The sequence below is a fragment of the Portunus trituberculatus genome, chromosome 48 (genome assembly GCF_017591435.1).
Source record: "Portunus trituberculatus isolate SZX2019 chromosome 48, ASM1759143v1, whole genome shotgun sequence".
Classification (NCBI taxonomy): domain Eukaryota; kingdom Metazoa; phylum Arthropoda; class Malacostraca; order Decapoda; family Portunidae; genus Portunus; species Portunus trituberculatus.
Window position 1 is genome coordinate 6,011,119 of NC_059302.1, and position 20,838 is coordinate 6,031,956.

General features: G+C 41.3%; 2 protein-coding genes and 1 long non-coding RNA gene across 4 annotated transcripts in view; 2 read left to right on the forward strand and 1 right to left on the reverse strand.

Annotated features, from left to right (window-relative positions):
* Positions 1-3,243, forward strand: part of LOC123498579 (ubiquitin carboxyl-terminal hydrolase 48-like) — a 72,116-nt gene extending 68,873 nt beyond the window's left edge. Inside the window, exons 19-20 of one of the 2 annotated variants that reach the window (XM_045245833.1) lie at positions 639-703; positions 1,862-3,243. In XM_045245833.1, coding sequence (XP_045101768.1) covers positions 639-703; position 1,862 — 66 coding nt within the window. In that variant the 3' untranslated portion in view covers positions 1,863-3,243. Of the gene's footprint in view, positions 1-638; positions 708-1,861 lie in introns of those variants that run through there. The other variant, XM_045245832.1, reaches the window with a different exon arrangement.
* Positions 3,244-14,210: 10,967 nt separating this feature from the next.
* The window catches only part of LOC123498392, a 55,761-nt gene continuing 49,133 nt past the window's right edge, over positions 14,211-20,838 (reverse strand). The window contains exons 2-3 of the long non-coding RNA XR_006672676.1: positions 16,586-16,881; positions 14,211-15,486 (exon numbers count right to left, since the gene is read on the reverse strand). This is a non-coding gene — a long non-coding RNA (uncharacterized LOC123498392). The remainder of the gene's footprint in view (positions 15,487-16,585; positions 16,882-20,838) is intronic.
* LOC123498391 (zinc finger protein rotund-like) overlaps positions 14,763-20,838 on the forward strand; it is a 538,442-nt gene continuing 532,366 nt past the window's right edge. Inside the window, exon 1 of the mRNA XM_045245490.1 lies at positions 14,763-14,896. The gene's annotated coding sequence lies outside the window, so the exon portion shown is untranslated. The remainder of the gene's footprint in view (positions 14,897-20,838) is intronic.

Here is a 20,838-nt window from a genome sequence, read left to right on the forward strand (position 1 = left end):
GCGCGGTGGAAATTACATGTCGCGGCAAAACAGTTAATATGCAAGGAAGGGGGGGTCATGTAAATGAGGTAATAGGAAATTCTTGTACACTTGGAAGTCCTGTCGGTTGGTTTGTATGTGTGTGTGTGTGTGTGTGTGTGTGTGTGTGTGTGTGTGTGTGTGTGTGGGATTGGTAAATGATCCCGAGATGTAACGTATCTCAGCCACACTCCTTTTGGCGGCGTGTAAGAGAGAGAGAGAGAGAGAGAGAGAGAGAGAGAGAGAGAGAGAGAGAGAGAGAGAGAGAGAAAGTCGTGTTGCGAATGTCATCTAGTGTCTGCGTGGCGGTGGGTGACGGGTACTGATGCCACTCACCGCACTTGTATCATTCAGCCCCGGCCATTCTCCCACGGATACAATAATAGTACAACTCCTCGTGGTGTTTGGCGTCCCTCCCCTTGTAACACCTGCTAGTAAGCACAGAATACCATGCGACAAACTCATTCCGTTATTACCCTTCATACCAAACTGAAAAACACAGCATAAGGAAGTAATTCAAAACTCTTGACCTTAAACCATGATGCCTACTGTTGAAATTGCTGTGGTCATGCTGGTGTCATAAGCCTATACATCTTCACTCAAGTCTGTTTCCTCTGCAGGTGGAGGACATGGAGCGAGCAGCTGGGGATGGCGTGGTGGAATTCAACGAAATGGATGATGACTGGTGAGTGAAGGTGGAGGTGTAGGAGGAGTGATAAATGCAACACATGGAGGAAAGTAAATGGCGTTGGTCAAGATGAGAAAGAGTGGTGAAAATCAGCAGTCTAATTTGAGTGAGCATCCTAAGTCACAATTTTAGTTATAACGTGATGGCAATGCTGTCCAGGTGAATTAGTAAGATAGGAATGATTGTAGATACAAATAATAGGAAGATTGTGAGAACCAATTTGCCTCACTATATTGTTTATTGTTGTCCATTGCGTAATTCATGATAGGTAACATTGGTTTTTTTATATTTTTTCTAATGTTTGAATTATTTAATCTCTTATTCCTGTCTAGTCTTACTGATAGATAAATGGACAGAGAATATTGTGAGTGTCATTGCCAGTTTAATTGTCAGTTTTACATCGGATAGGAACTTCATAAATCTGTAGAATTTCCTTGATAGCTCTGATGATTTTTTTAAAATTAAGTTTTGTATCCTTACTTTCCATCCATACCTTGCATGTTATTTTGGGCTTTACAATTTATGTTGTTTAGCTTTTGTATGCTCTTACTTTTTTTTCTGCATGTTTTTGTAGTATATGTAGATGGGGAATGCATGCTCATGTAGATTTCATTAATAAAAGAAACACGTATTGATATTAGTTATTTGTTCTTTTCCATCTCATTTACATAATTTTTGTATCACCTTTTTATCGCTTTGAGAGTGTTTGTTTCGAGATAGTTTTCTAGTCTTTTCTGATAGACACTTACTTTTGTGGCTGTCTTTAGTCTTTCGTATTATTCAAGTTTTAATCGAATGTATGTTAGTTTCTGAATTATATATTGTATTGTGAATACCTGTTCTGCGTCTTCAAGGAATTCCAACTTTGGTTTATTTGATTTTATTTCCTCTTTTTTTCCGGCAACCTATTAGTGCAGCACTTTTTGTCTACTTCGAGCTCGGTTTAGTTTTCCTTTCACCTGTAGTCAGTACTTGTGGTATTTGGGTGAATGTGCTCATTATCGTTTTCCCGTCTTGATCCTTGTTCATTTCCGGTCTGCTTCCAGTCCAAATACCCATTGATTGCTCATACTCGGAAATTCTATAATAATCACACACGTACACCTACATACATGGGCCTGCTTGTGTATTATATTTCTGCCCTGTGTTTCTCAGATGCAAGGTCGGGCTGTATCAGCGATTACTTGCTGATGAAGAGCGGTGTGGAGTGGGGCGCTGCTCAGGGTGGATGGAGGAGGTGGTTGGCGTGGTCACAGGAGGCTCGTTCTGCTTGACGGCCTCCACACTGGACTTGAGGGGTCGGGGTACTGCGCCGCCTCCATCACTTCGTCGCCCTCGGTGTGATCAGTCATAGCTGTGATTTTTTCTTCTTTTGTCGCTCCTCGGTCCAATGTTTGATTCATACAGCTTTTTCTCAATAATACATATCATTTATATATATTTATCGCATTTAACATTAATTTCTGCTCTAAGATGCTTAATTATTGTTTCTTAAAATTATTTTTATATATTCGCTCTGATTTAGATCTCAAGATATTGACTAATTATAATTATTCGTGGTTAATTTTTTTCTCTCTTTTCTCTCTCCGTATTAATTCATATTATTATAATTTGTTATGGGGAGTCAGTCTTTGTTTACACGCGCACTTCACGGTGACAACTGTTTTTGTGGCATCATATAGTTGAGTCTCACCGTGTGTTCGTCAGTTGACGTGTGATATCTATGCCTTTTACGAATACTTGTCACGGCCAATAACTTCCCTCGTTCGCTTTTCTCTTCCTCCGGTTAAGGAATGCACAGACTGTCGAGTCTTGCCAATCGGATAGTGTTTTGTTGTAGATTAAATTTAACTATTGTCGTTGAAAGCAGTTTTGTAAGTAAAAACATCTTGTCTCATTTATTTATACACAAAAAATGTATTCTTGGAATTTGTCTGCGTATTGCAAGGAAACGTCTTTACTTGATATTATAAACATTTTATTACACCACTATAAATGATGATGATTAATTTGGGTATTGCATCCTCTGGCCGTCAGTTCTTACATTTATTTATAACACCCGCTTTTCCCACATGCTAGACAGTGTCAATAGTCACGCCCGCTTAAGCACAAGGGCTTGGTTTGTGTTAGTATTTATAGTTAATTTAATGTTTAAACCACATATATTATTGTGTATTCATAAGCATGCATGCATCTCCCCGGGGTTGCGAGGACCTGAGGGGGCAGAGGCCACTTTGATTTACGCTGCGGCGGAGGACATCCATGCTATACATTGCTGTGCCTTGATCTAACGTCAAACTCTGCTACAATAATTCTTTGCAATTATCTTATACTTTCCATTTTGGTGTCGTATTGGTTTTCCGTTGTACTGAAAAATAACAGCAACGTCCGCGTCGTCCTCCGCTCAGGTCTAGGAAGACAGAAAGGCCTTGAGAATAAGTGGCCGTCACGACGAAGGGCGAGACGAATCGGTGGATCGTTTATTAGTCCTTGTTGTTTCAATAATTCAATCTCTGAAATACAAAGCTCGGCAAGGATCGTGTGTTTTATTTCAAATACTGAATCTTGCCCTCCGTCCTTGCCCCAGTCCCCGTGCACCCCGGCTCTTGTGGCTAGGGGTCAGTGTTCTACTCGCCGGTCTCTCGCCCCTGTGGCTTTCCGCCACCCTGTTTGGCTAATTCTGATGAGTGATTCTGTCTTGTTCAAGGTCTTTCAGGCTGGCTTGAAGTCTGTTTTTTTGTAGGGGCGAAATTGTGTTTATTTCAGTTTTCTCAAAGATTTGGTTGAGAGACTCAGTGGAAAGATTCTTCGATGTGGTGAGGAAAAGTAGCCACTAAAATATTAAGGCTCTGATATACACATGTGTTTTCGTAACTTGATAACAACGCACCAGTGCGTTCAGTTGGTTATTTTTGTTCCCCTTCTCGTGATGTGATCTTTGTATTTTATTTTATTTTATTTATTTATTTATTTATTTATTTATTTATTTATTTATTTATTACTATCATTGTTTGGATCAAGTGGGAGCCCATACTAAGTTTCGCCATCGTGAGTTAAGTTTCAAATATTGATTATTATTATTTTTTATTCTCTATCCAGTGGAAGCCCACACACAGACACTCTGTCAGTCAGTAAGAGTATTTGGGATTAACTTCTGTGACATCTGACCACCAAAAAATCAACCTAGCAATGAATGCTTGGCACCATCATAAAAAAAAATTGGTTACTTTATACCTGGCGCCGCCATAAAAAATTGGGTTACAGTAGCAGATTTTCCTGAATCGTTATTTTCTAACGGTTTCGGTTGGAAGTAGTAAAAACATATGTAGATTATGTCATTCCCCGGATCAAGAACGACCCTCCTCCCAGATCTATAGTTTTCAGTGAAAAGTGGACACACCAACAAGGACATCAGTCTGTTTTTTTATTTGGGATTATTGTTATTATAATTATTATTATTATTATTATTATTATTATTATTATTATTATTATTATTATTATTATTATTATTATTATTATTATTATTATTATTATTATTATTATTATTATTATTGTTGTTGTTGTTATATAATTTTCTTTTCTATTATTACTGTCTTAGTTCACGTGTAGCGGGAACATCAGTCTATACCTGCCTGTTCGCAAAATAAAACGTGCTGACACATTCTCTTGCTGATTGTCCTTTATGCTAATATATATATATATATATATATATATATATATATATATATATATATATATATATATATATATATATATATATATTTAAGATATTTGCATTTAGATTACTAATTACATCCTGTCTATCTTTAATTATCTCTACAGAAAGTGCAGGTCTCCCAGCTTGAGTCTAGTGGTTGGCTGCTTACATCTCAAATTAACAGATTTAAAGAGTTAACTAATAAAGAAACTATATATTCATTGTTGCTGCAGAATAGTAGATATGATTTATTAAAATGCAGAACAATGTTTTCAGAAAGACAAATATTACGTGATTTTTTTCTTTAAGATAAGCAGAAAAACGGAAGTTACATTATAAGTAAGTGGTAGCAAACCCATAAATGACTGTGGGAAACTCACTTTGCACTTAGCGAGATCTTATCAATGAGTCTGCCTGTCCCCAACTTCCGGTGCTGCTTAAGTGTTCTTCAACTATCTCCATGAGGAACGTCGAGTCTGAAGAGCCTCCTCAAACTTGCTTAAACAGCCATTGTCCTAGCTGGCGTCCTCGCGTGTGATAAGGGCGTATTAACAAGTGGTGATTAACTTTTAGCAGTGTTCAGTAAGTCCAGTTCAGTTTCTAGGCGTATGAGAGATGGATCGATGATGTCTTGGAGTTGCTTGAGTGCCCCGCTCATGTCACCAGTGTTATTGTCAATCATCAATACACATATGACACTTATTTACCAGTTCATATAGTTTCACTCATTGTAGGGGTCTAGCAGCATGAGAAGAAGTAGAAAGGGTGAAAGAAACAGCGACAGCAACAGGAGCGGTAGTAGTTGTGACCAATTTATTTTCAGTGTCAGTATTGGGTTACTTTATATGTTGTGTTATCCAGTAGTTGTGAAGAGACTAACAAAGGACAACACATCCCCAACATGAAACTACAAAGCAGGTGAATGAAATATGAATCTAACTAGTTGACTTCCGTGTAAATTCCTGATGGCGTCTTGCAGTCTCCCTTATTTTCTTATATTATGTTCTTGTGGTCTTGTCCACTGAAACCCACGTAGATAGAAGCAAAGAGCGAGGATGGTGGCTGAGTAGTAAGTCGTCAGGCCACTTGAGCTAATTGCTAATTTGAAAGTAATCGTTTTGTAATTGGAAACCATAATCAGTAACGACTTTCGAGTTCAATTTTTAGTGAGTCCCGTCATTTGTCCTCTGGCGAAGTCTGGCGGAGACAGTGCTGGTGTGTAGGTGTGTGCGGCCGTCGTTCAAGGTGGCGCGAATGTATGAACGCACGAATGCACCTGCCACTATAAGTTACGCGTTACAGCAAATTATTTAATAGCAGGTTCGAGAGCTCGGCCGGCAGAACACATCATTACAAGAAGCCCCATTATCGGGTAAATATAGATCAAGCGCAATAAAATACTGCAGCACGGCATTTTGGGTTGCAGGCTGCCACTCGCTGCTCGCCCACCCACCATCTAACCTCAATCGGATGTCACGTAGCTTGGGTATTCTGGGATATCCGGGCAGATGTACGAAGCATGTAGAGGAAATTTTAGGATGTAGGGAATATCAACCAACACGTCCCAAATATTCATTCTTTGCGTTACTTTTAAAGTTAGTCTCATTCATGCGCTGTCATCATCTATCATGCCAAAACGAGAGCAGCCTAATGTCTTGTAATAATATTAATAGCTTGACTTTATTAGGAAAGACCCCCGTCCATTTGATACTCTAAATAATGATTTGCAGCTCAAGTACTAAAAACAACGCATGTGTATATGGTTTATCTCCTTTTGACAAGAGCGTAATATCCTGCGTGGTAATCAAAAGTTTTTCAATAACTTAAGCGTTAGTTGCAATATTGACGTGGCAATTAGAGACCTTCCGTAATATCCTACATCTTAGCTCACATGGCTAGGAAACGGATCAGGTTTGTGATTTATGCATCACATCGAATTTCCTCACCTATTTTTGGATGGGCCCCGTGATGGTTTGCAGGGCGGGGCGCTGACCACACCTGAGAAAAACAGTAATTGGTTCATAGGGAATAGCTCGCCTTGTATGGCAACACACAACACTCAGAAGGCAGGCTGCTGGAGTGTCTAAGAAGAGATTGAGGTGGTAGGGTAATGAGTTCATTCAAAGCTAGTGGCTAGAGTAAAGTGAAGGCTTTTGACGAGATTTACTCACATTAGACGTTTACGTGGAGGCGCTTCGGTAAAGGAAACTGGAACGGAATCAGCAGCTGAAGTGAAAGCAAATTTCCCGTCCCTTGGCTTATGCTTCTCATTCAAGGTGATGAAGAGGATGAATACTTTGCAGTGATCTGAATGGAGATTTTAACAGCATGTGATATGATAAGAACATTGACAATGAAGGAGAAAATGAGGCGAAATGGTAAGAACCATATTCAAAATGATTTTTTTCCTTTTTATTTTTTATTATACATGTAGGTATATATTGTATTAGATTTTTCCTCCATTCGATACAATTGTATTTAATCCTGTGTAGGTTTGCAGCCCAGATTTCTAGCCACACATTAATTAATTTTTCCGGCAAGTGAGTTAATACTTCAAACATGCTGCCAGATAACGTGTCATAAAACAACAGAATTTACATCAGCGTGGGGGATTGAAAAGAAAAACCTGGAAATAAAAGCATAGGATAAATCCACGCAATCCAATGCGCCGTAGGATGGAGCTGCAAGAACCGCCAATACTGCTAATGGTCGTTCCTCATAAAGCTGACTTCTTCCAACGATGCCACGACTCCAGCCGCCGCGCCGCAGGCTTCTCCGAGTTATTAACACGCGATTACTTGACAATTACACTGTACCACCAGCTCAACCGCTCGAACTGAGGCGAGCGAGCCATTAACAAGATGAGAGGGAGGGAGGTGTGTGTGTGTGTGTGTGTGTGTGTGTGTGTGTGTGTGTGTGTGTGTGAGCGCTTAAATCCCCGAGCTCTCTGGGATTAGTGAGAGCACTGGGTGGTGGAGTGAGTTTGGAAATGAATGACGATTGTGAAAGTAACACATTACTAAGCTGTCTTACATAAAGGCTACCAAAGACTAGAATAACGTTACAAAAGGATAAGTTGAATAAAAAGGCTCCTAATTTTTTATTGCACAGTATGTTAAGTATCGTGCACATAAGAATACTCTGTCAGATAATGCTTGTATTTTTCTTTTCATTTTGATAGGCGCAAAATTGCCTCTATTATTGAGAAAGCATTGAGCAATTGAGTTTCAAATGGCGCTTTGTCATTGCTTATCGACGTCTACCTCGCCTTCTTGCTAGAAGTTTGCTTACATTCAGCCTGTTCCTAAAAAAAGGTGACAGTTCCAATCCCTCAAACTATCGCCTTATAGCCTTAATCTCTTGCTTGTCTAAAGTTTTTGGATCTATCCTCATTAGAAAGAACCTCAAACATCTATCACTTCACAATCTTCTATCTGATCGCCAGTATGGCTTCCGTCAACTGATGAAATTTGGCTTTTCTTACTGAGTCTTGATCAACCTCTTTTAGGGATTTCGGTGAAACTTTTGCTGTTACATCGGACATATTAAAAGCCTTTGATAGAGTCTGGAACAAAGCTTTAATTTCACAAATACCCTCCTACGGTTTGTATCCTTCTCTCTGCAACTTTATCTCAAGTTTCCTTTCCGACCGTTTTATTGCTACTGTGGTAGACGGCCACTGTTTTTCTCATAAATCCATTAACAGTGGTGTTCCTCAGGATTCTGTCCTGTTACCCACTCTCTATTTTTCATTAATGATCTTCTTAACCAAACTTCTTGCCCTTTCCACACCTATGCTGATGATACCATTCTATACCTTTCACGTCTTTTCAGAGATAACCTATCCTTCAGGAAGTCAACAGAGCACGCAGGGACGTCACAGAACGCTTTCTAAGATTTCTGATTGGGGCAGAGAAATTTTAGTAGTGTTCAATGTCTCAAAACCTCAATTCCTTTATATATCAACTCGACATAACCTTCCCTTTCTTTAGTGACCCTCAACTGTTTCCCTCTTCTATACTGAATATCCTTGGCCTGTCCTTTACTCATAATCTAAACTGGAAACTTTACATATCATATCTTGTTAAAACATGCAGCTTCTATGAAATTAGGCATTCTGAGACGTCTCCACCAGTTTTTCCCGCCCCTTCAACTGTTAATTATGTACAAGGGCCTTATCCGTCCTTGTATGTTCCACTCACACAATTTTATTAGATGGTTGGAATCAAAAGCTTTTCCTCTCATCAACTCCTCTCCTGACTGACTGTCTTCAGCCTCTCTCTCACCGCCGGAATGTTGCATCTCTTACTATCTTCTACCGCTATTTTCATGATAATTGGTGTTCTGATCTTGCTAACTACATGCCTTCCCTCCTTCTGCTGCCTCGCTGCACAAAATTTTCTTCTGCTCACCTCTATTCTGTCCAACCCTCAAATGCAAATGTTAACCAGTACTCTCAATCTTTCATATACCTTTCTTTTGTAAACTCTAGAACTCCCTGCCTGTTTCTATATTTCCAACTTCTTATGACTTGACTTCATTTAAGAGGGAGATCTCAAGACATTTGTCCCTGCCTTTTAGCCAACTCAATCGTACCTGCAAGGGGGGGGTGGCAACTAAGTGGGCCTTTTTCATATTTTGTTGCCCCTGGCTGGCTTTCCCCTGTTACATAAAAAAAAAAATCTTTATATTCTAAATCGTTCCTGGTTATTAGACAATACTTTTTACACTTTAACAATTTTTTTATATTATTTTCTTGATACTAACCGGTAGGTAGTGTATAGAAGGAATAATATTCACTAGAGCCTGTTGCCATGTGTTTCAGTATTTCTTGCTGTTGTTACCTTAATAAAATTTCAGTTGAGGTAGAAATTGTAATCTTGAAATATGTTGTCTCATCCAACGATAGTTTAGCACTCCTGTCCAACCTAACCTCTACGACCGTGACCCTTGACCTCCAGAGCAACATGACTGGCTGGGCTGACGAGCTCTTTGGGTGTTAGGTTGCTTCCTTTCACTATTCTTTACAATTTACGACGTCTGCCACTGCACATGTGAGATCGCGCTCCTTCCTCCATTTGCGTGCGTAGATCTGCCTCCTTACGCCGTGTCTTTGTCTCCGCACTATTCTTCATTAACTTGACTTGTTCATTAGTAGAGGATGCAGCGTTTAACAAAGACGAATATAGTAATCAAGGAATACTTACTGTTCTCCGTCTATTATTACTTGGCACTGACCTTCACTGAGCAACTATGCAAGTCTCTGTCACACTATACTCCCCCAGCTTCGCTACTCATTTTATTCACAACATTCCTTTCTCAGTTTCGTTTTTTTCTTCTTTTATTTGTTTCTTTATTTTTCCTATACCAATCTACTCACTATTGTCCATTAACTATTCACGTGCATTGGGTGCTTTTCACAGAGACCTTTAATCGTGTATATAAGGAAAATATTATTGCAATTTCTCTTCTTTTTTCTTGTTTTCTTCATTTGTTTCTCTGTCTTCTCTTTACCCGTCTGTTCAATGATTCTTTACCCGTTTATGTTCGATAACTATTCACTGTCATGGCGGTGGTGCAGTGGATGGTGTTTCTAAATACCTCGATTCTCCGCGAGGAAAATATCAGTACAGTTTATTTCTTCCTACTGTCGCCTTCATCCTTATCTTCGCCATGTGTGGATTACAACAAAAACACCATTCTCATTAAGTCACCAGGTATACAATATATAATATATGATGTGATTTATTTCGTGTAATTGTTTCCATACACTTCATTTATTATACACACACACACTCCCAGATCTTGCACTTGTAGGTAATGCTTCACAACAAGAAAATTTTTTCATACATTCTATTTTCTTTGGCTCAACTTGGTTTGAACTTAATGTTTGCTACTGCTATAAACATGAGTCCCGGTGATTTAGTATGTATACATTCTTTTCATTCTTTCTTACAGATTTTACTTGTAAGGTACAACTACTCATGAGAGGAAAAAATCCCCAAAACATTTTTAACTACAAAAACAAAGGAGGCACACCTTTTATTTACACACACACACACACACACACACACACACACACACACACACACACACACACACACACACACACACACACACACACACACACACGCTTGCCAAGTAAGTATATCCAGCCGTTCGTCATTATTTATCACACGAGCTTGACGTGGAAATAGTAGATAATTCCCGTGCTGTCGAGGAGGCAGCGTGGCGTTGCGCCTTATTGATTGTCTCTCGCGAAGTGCGGCGGCGGCGACGGCGGCGGCGGCGATGAGGGCGGGTATAGCTGTAGTGGTGATGGTGGTGATGATAGTGGCGACTTGTGGTGTCAGTGGCGTCAGCAGAGGGAGGGGAGTCTTCAGGTGGCTATGGTGGTATTGGTGTTTTTGTGGCGCCGCAGCCTCCTCCACGCTGCGGTGCCTGGACGACAAAATGATTGGAAAAAAAGTCGCCGTGTATTTTTGATAAGGAGGCGCCGGCACGACCCAATATTGAAAAGTGATGCTTAAGTAACTTTTAATGTGAAAACCATTACTGGAGTGACGGTATACAGAGGCGAGAGGGAGAACTAACAAGAGAGAGAGAGAGAGAGAGAGAGAGAGAGAGAGAGAGAGAGAGAGAGAGAGAGAGAGAGAGAGAGAGAGAGAGAGACTAAATTGAATTTATGCATTTATTTGGAAAAAATGAAAGCGGAAAAAAATCCTTCAGAAAAATAAGGGGCACGAAAAAGAATCACAAGTGAATATCAAGGAGAAATTCACTTCCTTTTCATTGATATGGGGAATTCATATTATCATGAAATTCTGAAGGAAAGAAATATTAGCGTTTAGTCTGCTTGTACCCATCCATCTTTTTTATTTTAACTTAGAAATTGTTTTCTAAACCATTTTCTGTTATTACATTTAACTGCGTCGTGAAATTGATATGACATTCTCAAATGTAAGTTTTGTGTCTTACATCGTGGCCTCCTGCGCTGTCAGTTTACCTTGCATCACGCTGCTGTATGTTTTCTCTCTTATGCAGCGACGGCTCAACTCGACTTTGACTATAAACATGAATGGAAGGAGGATGTTTATTTAGTTTTCAACGTAAATGAAAACACATCCTGAACAGCACGTCGAAGGGTGTCGCTGCCTCTCGCATTACTGAGCTGACACGCCCAATTTTTCACCTCCTAGAATTAAAAATCCAGTGTCAGATTACTGAGGGATTTTGCTTGACGAGAATCTTTAAGACATTATAAACAACGCACTGAATGGCACATTGAGGCTGTTGAATTTCCACGCTACTAATTCTTAGAGGTGAAAGTAAAAGGTATTGGTGTGCTAAGTTTGCTTCCACCCGCTTGAAGGATCTGCCTTGCTCACGTGTTGGAGCCACTTGATGCCTGAGTTATCAGAAAACACGAACAAGGTGAAATGAGCACCGTCGCCTAAGCCTTCACTTGCTTTATGGTTCTATGCGAAATTTACTTCACTATATAAGACGGTAAGCATAAGTGTGCATTCAATCATTGAAGATCACCAAGCCACTAAATGTTGAAAGTCATTCCTGTTGTGGAGTGACTTTGCACTCAGAGATTCCCCACAAGGAAAAAATAAAAAAAAAAATAGATAGATAAATAAAAATAAAACCAAACAGAAAAAAAAATGGTATGCTTTGAGGCAAGCGGATCTTGGATGAATGCAGGGAATGACTGCATTTTCTTTTTAGCTGTCTAAGCGGAAAATTAAGAAGATACACAAGTATTTTCATTCTTAGAAACGACAAAAAATAAGTATATCCTGTTTTTCAAGGACAAAGTTTTCTTTGCAACTTGCGATTCACATTCTCTTCAGTCTCTTCTCTCTTTTTCAGTATTATCACAAAAATAACATTAGCATTAAAAATGGTAACATTAGTAATATACATGATAAACATTACACTAATCTTGTAGTGATACTACATGATAAAATGGTAGTAGTAGTAGTAGTAGTAGTAGTAGTAGTAGTGGTAGTGGTAGTGGTAGTAGTAGTAGTAGAAATAATGAAAGTAACAGTGGTAGCAGCATTAGCAGCATTAATAGCAGTGCAGTAGCAGTAGCAGTGGTAGCAGCAGCAGTGGCAGTGGCAGCAGCAGTGGTAGCAGCAGCAGTGGTGCAGCAGTAGCAGCAGTGGTGGTGGTGGTGGTGGTGGTGGCAGTGGTGGCAGTGGTGGTGGTGGTGGTGGTGGTGGTGGTGGTGGTGGTGGTGGCAGTGGTGGTGGTAGTGGCACTAGTAGTAGCAATAGAAATAGTAATACTAGTAGTAGTAGTAGTAGTAATAATAATAGTAGTAGTAGTAGTAGTAGTAGTAGTAGTAGTAGTAGTAGTAGTAGTAGTAGTAGTAGTAGTAGTAGTAGTAGTAGTAGTAGTAGTAGTAGTAGTAGTAGTAGTAGTAGTAGTAATTGTAGTAGAAATAGTAGTAGTAATCGTTGCAACATTTGGCATAATGGTGGTGGTAATGGTCAAGATCTTCTAGTTTATACATTATAAAGAACGTATTTTCCCGCTAATATTTATCTTCCTCTTCCTTGTTCATTCCTTCTTGTCTCTCGCCCCCGCTCCCTAGTGACGCACCTGGCCTGAGACTAGTTTCATAACTTGTCCTCCCTTGGGAAGCCTTCGGCCATCCCACTTTGAGGACTTTATTGTCTCCTCCGCGCTACGAGTTTTATTTATCTCCCGTCTGAAATGTTTGCTACCTATACGCGTCTTGTCCTTTGTTAAATGCAAATGAACAGTTAAGGGATTTGTGTCACCCACCATTCACAGGAAGTTCTAGCCGTGCAGTCATTAAGGTGATAATGGTGGCAGTGGTAATGATGGCAATGATGGAAATTGATAACAGCGAGAAATTACTGCTAGGTTTCAAGGTATCTCCTATTTTTTTTTTTTTATAATAATGAAAGAGTGATTTTATTGCGTACTGTGTTTCTCCTTTTTTATGCAAAGATATGCATTAGTGGTTTTCTTGTTGGCAGTACCTCCAAGTCAGTGGTTCGTTGATATGGCCTGAGGCACGATTGACCAGCTCGGCGTGTCAACAAGCGAGGAGGGACACGCCCAGCTCACACACACACACACACACACACACACACACACACACACACACACACACACACACACACACACACACACACACACACACACACACACACACACATATGCCTCTGGAGAAACTCACTCAGGAACCTTAACTAAGACTGGACGTAACTTTTCCAGAGTGTTGCCGCTGCCTACGTGATGTGCCTCCGCACCATGGCTTAGCTTGGCTGGCGACTTTGCTACCCTTGAGGTGACCCGGCAGCCACTAGGTGGGCGGGTGACGGTGCCTCGTGGTGCTGGGGAAGCAAGTGAGGCGAAGGTGAGACTGTGAGTGTGTGGCCCAAAGACAATGTGACCGTGATGTGGTGTGTGTGTGTGTGTGTGTGTGTGTGTGTGTGTGTGATTCACCTCGGTTTTCTGCTGGTCACCCAGCCAGTCTTCCCCATTACGGAGCGAGCTCAGAGCTCATAGACTCTGTGTTTGTGTGTGTGTGTGTGTGTGTGTGTGTGTGTGTGTGTGTGTGTGTGTGTGTGTGTGTGTGTGTGTGTGTGTGTGTGTGTGTCACAGGATGTTTGGTTGAGTGGATGGATGGAGGGAGGGAGTGGGTAAGCTAGTGAGCGAGTAGGTAGGTAGGTCCGTGGGCGAGGGTGACTGCGGGTAGGCGGGCATGGGTGGTGGTGGGGCAGTGCCGGGTGCCCGCAGTGTGGTGGTGCCAGTGAGTAGGGCAGCGTGTGCAGTACATTCTCGCCTCAGTCCCGCATCACGCCTCTTGCTCCTCTCGCTGTTAATACTCTGCCTCACCTTACGCGGATCCCGAGATAAACAGGCTCCTTTATCAGAAGTCTCGGCTAATCCTGTGTTCTTATCAGCTTTTGTTATACTCTTTTCATCAATCCACGCCGACTAAAGCAAAGCGGTGGCTCGCCGCCGACAGACACGCTTCGCTCCACGGTATTCGACAAACTGGAGTCTGTCTTCTCAGTCATCTTATTTAATTCATGTGTACTCAGCCTGTATTGACGGTCTGTCTTGAAAGACAACTTCAAAAACTGTAATTTAAAAGCAGAACATACCTGTAAACAGTGTATAGAAAACAATTATTACTTGAAGTGAAAATAACTTTTATTTGTTTGGATGATATCAGAGTTCATTAAGAGTGATTCAAATTGCAAGGACTGTCATAGAAATCCCACGTGTTATTGACCAGACCGGAGAGACACAGACAACCTCCATGTGTTTGTTATTGGAACTTCATTGTGCTACGCCTACAACACTGGACAGAGAGTCATAAGTGTCACCGGAAACTTCTTATTGACAGTGTCCTAACCTTCCATCACCTGTGCCTGCTGCATCCTCACAGTAGGGGTTGCAACTTTCAGAACATCTCGGCGCTATCACACTACTCACCAGTAAGCTTACTTCAATGTTCACATAAGGAACATAGTTTTAACATTATGCCTTGGTGACTTGCTAACGCTCTGTTGAAGCATCACAATTTGATAGTTGACTTAGTAAAAAGGTGCAATTTTTGTTTGAATAACCTAAAAGACTTGCAAGTCAACGAGAACATGAGTCAGCCATTTACTTCATTCCTTGGGTGAAGTGTTAATATGAATTTTTTTTTTTTATCTAGTTGGTGTATGCAAAAGGAAATCAGTACTAGGATCTGTGTCAGTTTGTTCCCTCATTTTCTGTTCCCTGTCAGAAGTCCACAGGAAATGATAACCTTAGCAGTGACCGTCTGCAGTTTCAATGAGTGTAAGAATTGTTGTCTTGATGAAATGGATCGCCTAGCAGGCAGTCACCAGAAATCCATGGCTATCGATGCGGAGTCCCGCCAACATAACGGGGGAGGGAAGAGAGGGGAGTGCGTGCCGTCTTGCTCTGCAGGTGTGAGGCTCACGCTTCAAGTGTTGCTGGAAGGTCAGGTCTCGGTGTTTTGCTGCCTTGTGGCGTGAAGGGACGGCGAACAACGGCTCATCCGACTCATGTTTTTGTACTGAAAGAAAAAGAAAAGAAAAGAAGACTATAGTGAACGGAATGTAATTATCTCAGGAGATTCTCTCAAGTTCACTGACATAAAATATTGATTGCTCTTTCGTGATATGGAAAACCTTTTCCGTCATTGATGATGATGATGATGATGATGATGATTATGATGATGATGGTTATGACGGTGGTGGAAGAGGAATAGGAGGAGGAGGAGGAGGAGAGGAAGAAGAAGAAGAAGACATAAGAAAAGAAGAAGAAGAAGAAGAAGAAGAAGAAGAAAGAGAAGAAGAAAAGTATCATTATCATAATTAGTTTTGTGTAAATAACATTGTTACGTTAGGTATACATTGTTCCTCAATCCCTCACAAGCAATCTCGATACAGTGCAAGAAGCTGCTACTGATTACCCTCACTAATACTGGCAATATATTATTGAAGGAATTAGTAGCACCACTACTTAACTGCTCGTTAAGTAATTTGAGCTGCTGATTTTATCGCAAGTTCTTAAATAAATTGCGCATATATTTTAAACAATTGAAGAATTTGTATTTAATACAAATCTAGTTTTTGTTTTGTATCACATTATTGATTGTTGCGATTTGATACACACACACACACACACACACACACACACACACACACACACACACACACACACACACACACACACACACATATATATATATATATATATATATATATATATATATATATATATATATATATATATATATATATATATATATATATATATATATATATATATATATATATAAGATAATTTCATATGTTAGATTGCAACAAGTAAAGTAGCTTATTCATTTATTTATCTAGTCTTATATATTCAAGTGTTTATTTTATGAGAGGAAAGTTAGACAGCATACAACATTACTACATCATTTGATTGAGCCAAAGCAGAGATAACTATCAAAGAAAGAAATGTTGCGATTCTACAATACATGTATTTGCTTTGCATAGATACACTCTAGTTGAAGCAAATAAGCAAATGTTTTTATAACTTCTTTAATATAATGAAAAGAAAATACTACCATACTTGCAAGCAGTGCAATGATTTTTTTGCAACGATTTCGCCTTCAGGTTCCTCACCTGCATGTACTGCAGCTGTTATTCCATAGGTGACGCGTGAGACAAAAAAAACCAAGGCACGTCACAACATTGTTCTGCGTGCCTCCCCTCGGCCTGGGTGTGAAGACCTTTCTATGTGGAGGCCCTGCGGTGTGCCGCGAAGTGATTTGACTGCTGTGTTGGTGGCAAGTTCATCCCGGTGCCGCCTTTTACCTGTGATAGGCTGGTGTGCTGTACGGTTCACGGCCCACAGGATGACAGGTGAACGGAGTTCTTCATCGATACAGGGCACCCATCACCTCCCTAACATCCATGGTCTGCTGAAGAAAGCGGGATGAGGGAGAGGTCGTGAAGGGGCATTATAAATCTGGAGACGTCAGGGCGTGATGTTTCTTAGGCAGGACTGGTAATCAGGAGGTTCTGCGCGCCATTTTTTTTTGTGTGTGTGGTGTTTCGGGTGGGTGGTGGCGGTCCTGTGCCAGACGCCTCCCGCCACCTGCAGTCCCCCGCCGCCCTGCCTCGCCGCCGCCACTACACCCGCTATTTTGGGATATTTCCCACAATATAGTGACATTTGTGGGGATATTGATGGCAGTGGATGGTGAGAGTGGTGGTAGTGTTGAGAGGCGAGGGTGGTGGTGGAGGAAGTGGTGGTGCAGCGGGCGGTGTTGCAGGGCGGACCAATGTTTGCAGGAGGAGAAGCTAAGCTCCGCCCCCCGGCACCAGCCCGCCATTACCAGCGGCGCCCACAGCAAAAGATCATGTGCGCTGCAACACGCTCCACGCCACCCACCCCTCACCGTCTCCCTCCCGCATGCTCTCCCACCTTCACTCCGTCCTCCGCTCTCCCTCCCTCTTCCGCACCCCGACTCTTCGCACCTTCACCAAGAATCGTTAAGGAAGAGCGTTTTAATTGTGTGTTACGGGATGAGGCTCACTACTGTGATGAGCCGCGACAGGAGCCCATGCAACACATCACGCTGCGGATTTAAGTGTCTGTGATGCTGGCCGAGCTGAGGGTCGTGCCGCCAACACATGAATGGATTTCCTCCCTCTTCCCGCTGAGCTGCGTGATAAACCTGAGTAATCCGGTTGTACTTTCACGTTACTGCTTGGGGTGCAGATGTAGCGTGCTTTTATTGCTGGTTTTCATCACTTCAACGGCCTTCACTTTTTTCAACATTTTTTTCCATTATAAATTAACTGTTGGACTGAGAACAACTGAACATTTTAGCTACATGGCGGTTAATAAATGGAATAAGAAGGGACAAAGAGTAATAACTGAATCTTAGCTTGAGAACACAAGCCCTTGCTCTTATCAATCCTCGCTGCCTTTAACTATACTGGTCCACAGCCTATCATGCTCTAGTCTAGGGTCCTAGGCGATGGGCTGTGCTGTGAACCACCGCTCGCTGATGAGTCGCGCATTGCAGGGGTAACGTGAGGTGCCCTATGACGTCACGCGAGCTGGCTGATAATGTCCCACGTGGCTGAGGGAAGGTTAGCAGAGCAGCACAGGCATGGTATAAGTCTACGTCACTGCTCTCAACGGTCTGCGCGATATGTGTATCACTGCTGTCCCCCAATACTATGCTCACTGAAGTCCGGAGATCGGTGAATAGGGTATGGTTTCGTGTGTTGTTATCACTGTTATCACTATATAAAACATTAGTAGTATTAATCCATACATCTACGCAGTAAAATCCCCATGCTGAGTACGAGAAATAGCGTGCAAATTACAATTTCTATCAGAGAGAGAGAGAGAGAGAGAGAGAGAGAGAGAGAGAGAGAGAGAGAGAGAGAGAGACCTTCAGTTGTAAAAAAAATGTTGACAGAAAAGACAATATAGTCACACCGAAGTGCGGAGAGCGAGCATCTTGAGGTTCCCAAACAAACACAGCCAAGAGGATGAGCGGGCGAGGAGGACTTGTCATTGCTGCCGTCACTCCCATCCATCCTTGCCTCTGTCTTTAGGGTCTTTCTATGGAATGTGGTATTCTTTTGCTTTCCGCTGTTTCATCTCGATAACTTGAAACAGTCTTTACTTGAGGCTATTGATATTATTGCTAATTCAACAAGGACTCTCCATATCAGAGGGAGAGAAATACTCGTGAGAATCCAACTAATCAATTTCCTGGTCATTTTCTTATGAGACAACAATGCGTTGAAGAAATATGGGTGTGTCACTTCTACTGAGGTCTTTGCAAAATATATTCTTGACTTGTATTAGTGTTCTTGTCTTCTCTATATATACTGTTTGGTTTGAAATTAAGTGTTCTCCCATGTATGCATCTTTTCCTGGTTCGTCTCTCATTATATTTGCAACAATTCTTGTTTTCTAATTGCACCATCGAGCAGGATTATGTTTTTCCATTTGGATTAGGTCACATTAAGTCATGTTAGGTAAAATCAGATCTGGTTTAGATTAATCTATACACTTATCATGGCTCGTGTGTTACCGTGATTAATTAAGTCATGTTTCTGTACCATATTATCGACCAAGATTAAGGTTTCTTTCTCGTTTACATTATGTTAGGGCTGATTTATTCCTTTGTTAATTAATTATAACTTTTCTTGTTGCTCAATCATGTTATTGACCATAATTTATCTTTTGCTCTTAGGTTAGGTTAGACTGGGTCTGGTTTAGTCCTTAGTTAGGCAGGAGTTGATGTGGGGGCGGCGTTAACCTCTCCTAGGGTGAGGTAGGCGGCAAGGGAAGGGAGGAGACGTGTGACAGGGAACGACAACCCGACAAGGTGATCCTCGCTTCGCTCCCCCTAGACCTCCATCCCACCTTTTTGTTGCTACTGGAGGAAAACGTACAGCCCTCTCCTCTCTCTTGCGTTTTTTTTTTTTTCTACATCTTTGTACTACGTATACTTGTATTCACTCCTTGCTTCTATCCACCCTTCCTGTTTGTTAGTGTGTCTATTTTGTTTTCAACGTATGTGTGTGTGTGTGTGTTTGTTTGTTTGATCTGCTGCAGTCTGACGAGACAGCTAGACGTTACCCTACGGAACGAGCTCAGAGCTCATTATTTCCGATCTTCGGATAGGCCTGAGACCAGGCACTTAACACACACCGGGACAACAAGGTCACAACTCCTCGGTTTCCATCTCGTACCTACTCACTGCTAGGTGAACAGGGGCTACATGTGAAAGGAGACACACCCAAATATCTCCACCCGGCCGGGGAATCGAACCCCGGTCCTCTGGCTTGTGAAGCCAGCGCTCTAACCACTGAGCTACCGGGTGTGTGTGTGTGTGTGTGTGTGTGTCTCTCTCTCTCTCTCTCTCTCTCTCTCTCTCTCTCTCTCTCTCAAGCAAATATTCTCCTCTTTTATCCTACTTCTGTTATTTTTTAACCTCTGAGTCTTCTATTGGTGCGGGAGCCTTTTCACACTTCAACAACTAATGACAAACTTCACCTGTGTTACTCTGGGGGTTAACGCACCGTGCCGAGGGAATGGAGTTTTGCAGCCCTCGAAAGGTCAAATTCCGTTAGTGAGAGACGAGCCTCGAGTAAGATGGATTTTGCCTTAATCTTGTGTAATATCATCTTTGATTCAGTATATGATCCATATGAGAAGTTAACGTGTTTTCTTTATTATTTTTCTTCCTCGTGCATGCAAACAACTCTCACTGAAGAAAATGACTGAAATTGACGATTTGTTCTTATTTCTTCCTGTTTTGTGATGTCTGTAAACTGTGTTTTGGACTCCGCGTTTATTGCCAAACTCTGAACCCATCTGACGCCGCGTGGCCCCGCCCACTTCCTCTGACAGCTGTCCAGCTGTTGACCACTTCATGTCATGAGGATCCTTCTCCGTTATTATTCACTGCTGTCGTTGGAATGATTGAGGCGTTGTGGGATAGTCTGTCTGGCTATCAAAATAGCGATGATCAGATGGGACTGATTGCAACACAAAGACAAACATGATTCTGATGGTGTTCTTGCCTGTCACCTTAGTGTGGTTAAATGTCATCTGTAACATTCTAACAGACTTTTTATGTAAAGTTCTGATGGAAACATGAAGTGTTTTGCGTCCTGTGAACATCTGTTCATCAGAAAAGGATATGCTATTAAATTGAAATATTTATTTCTTGAATTCAGATGCTATCGATTTGTATTACCCTGCATTTGAAAATATGGTGACTATGGTATTGATTCAGAATTGTTACTTAGTTGTCTTACCCATAACTTTAACTATTATTTGACTTCCTGGAGCTCTTGGCAGCCATATATTTTTGTGCCTCAAAAATGAAGATCCTGAA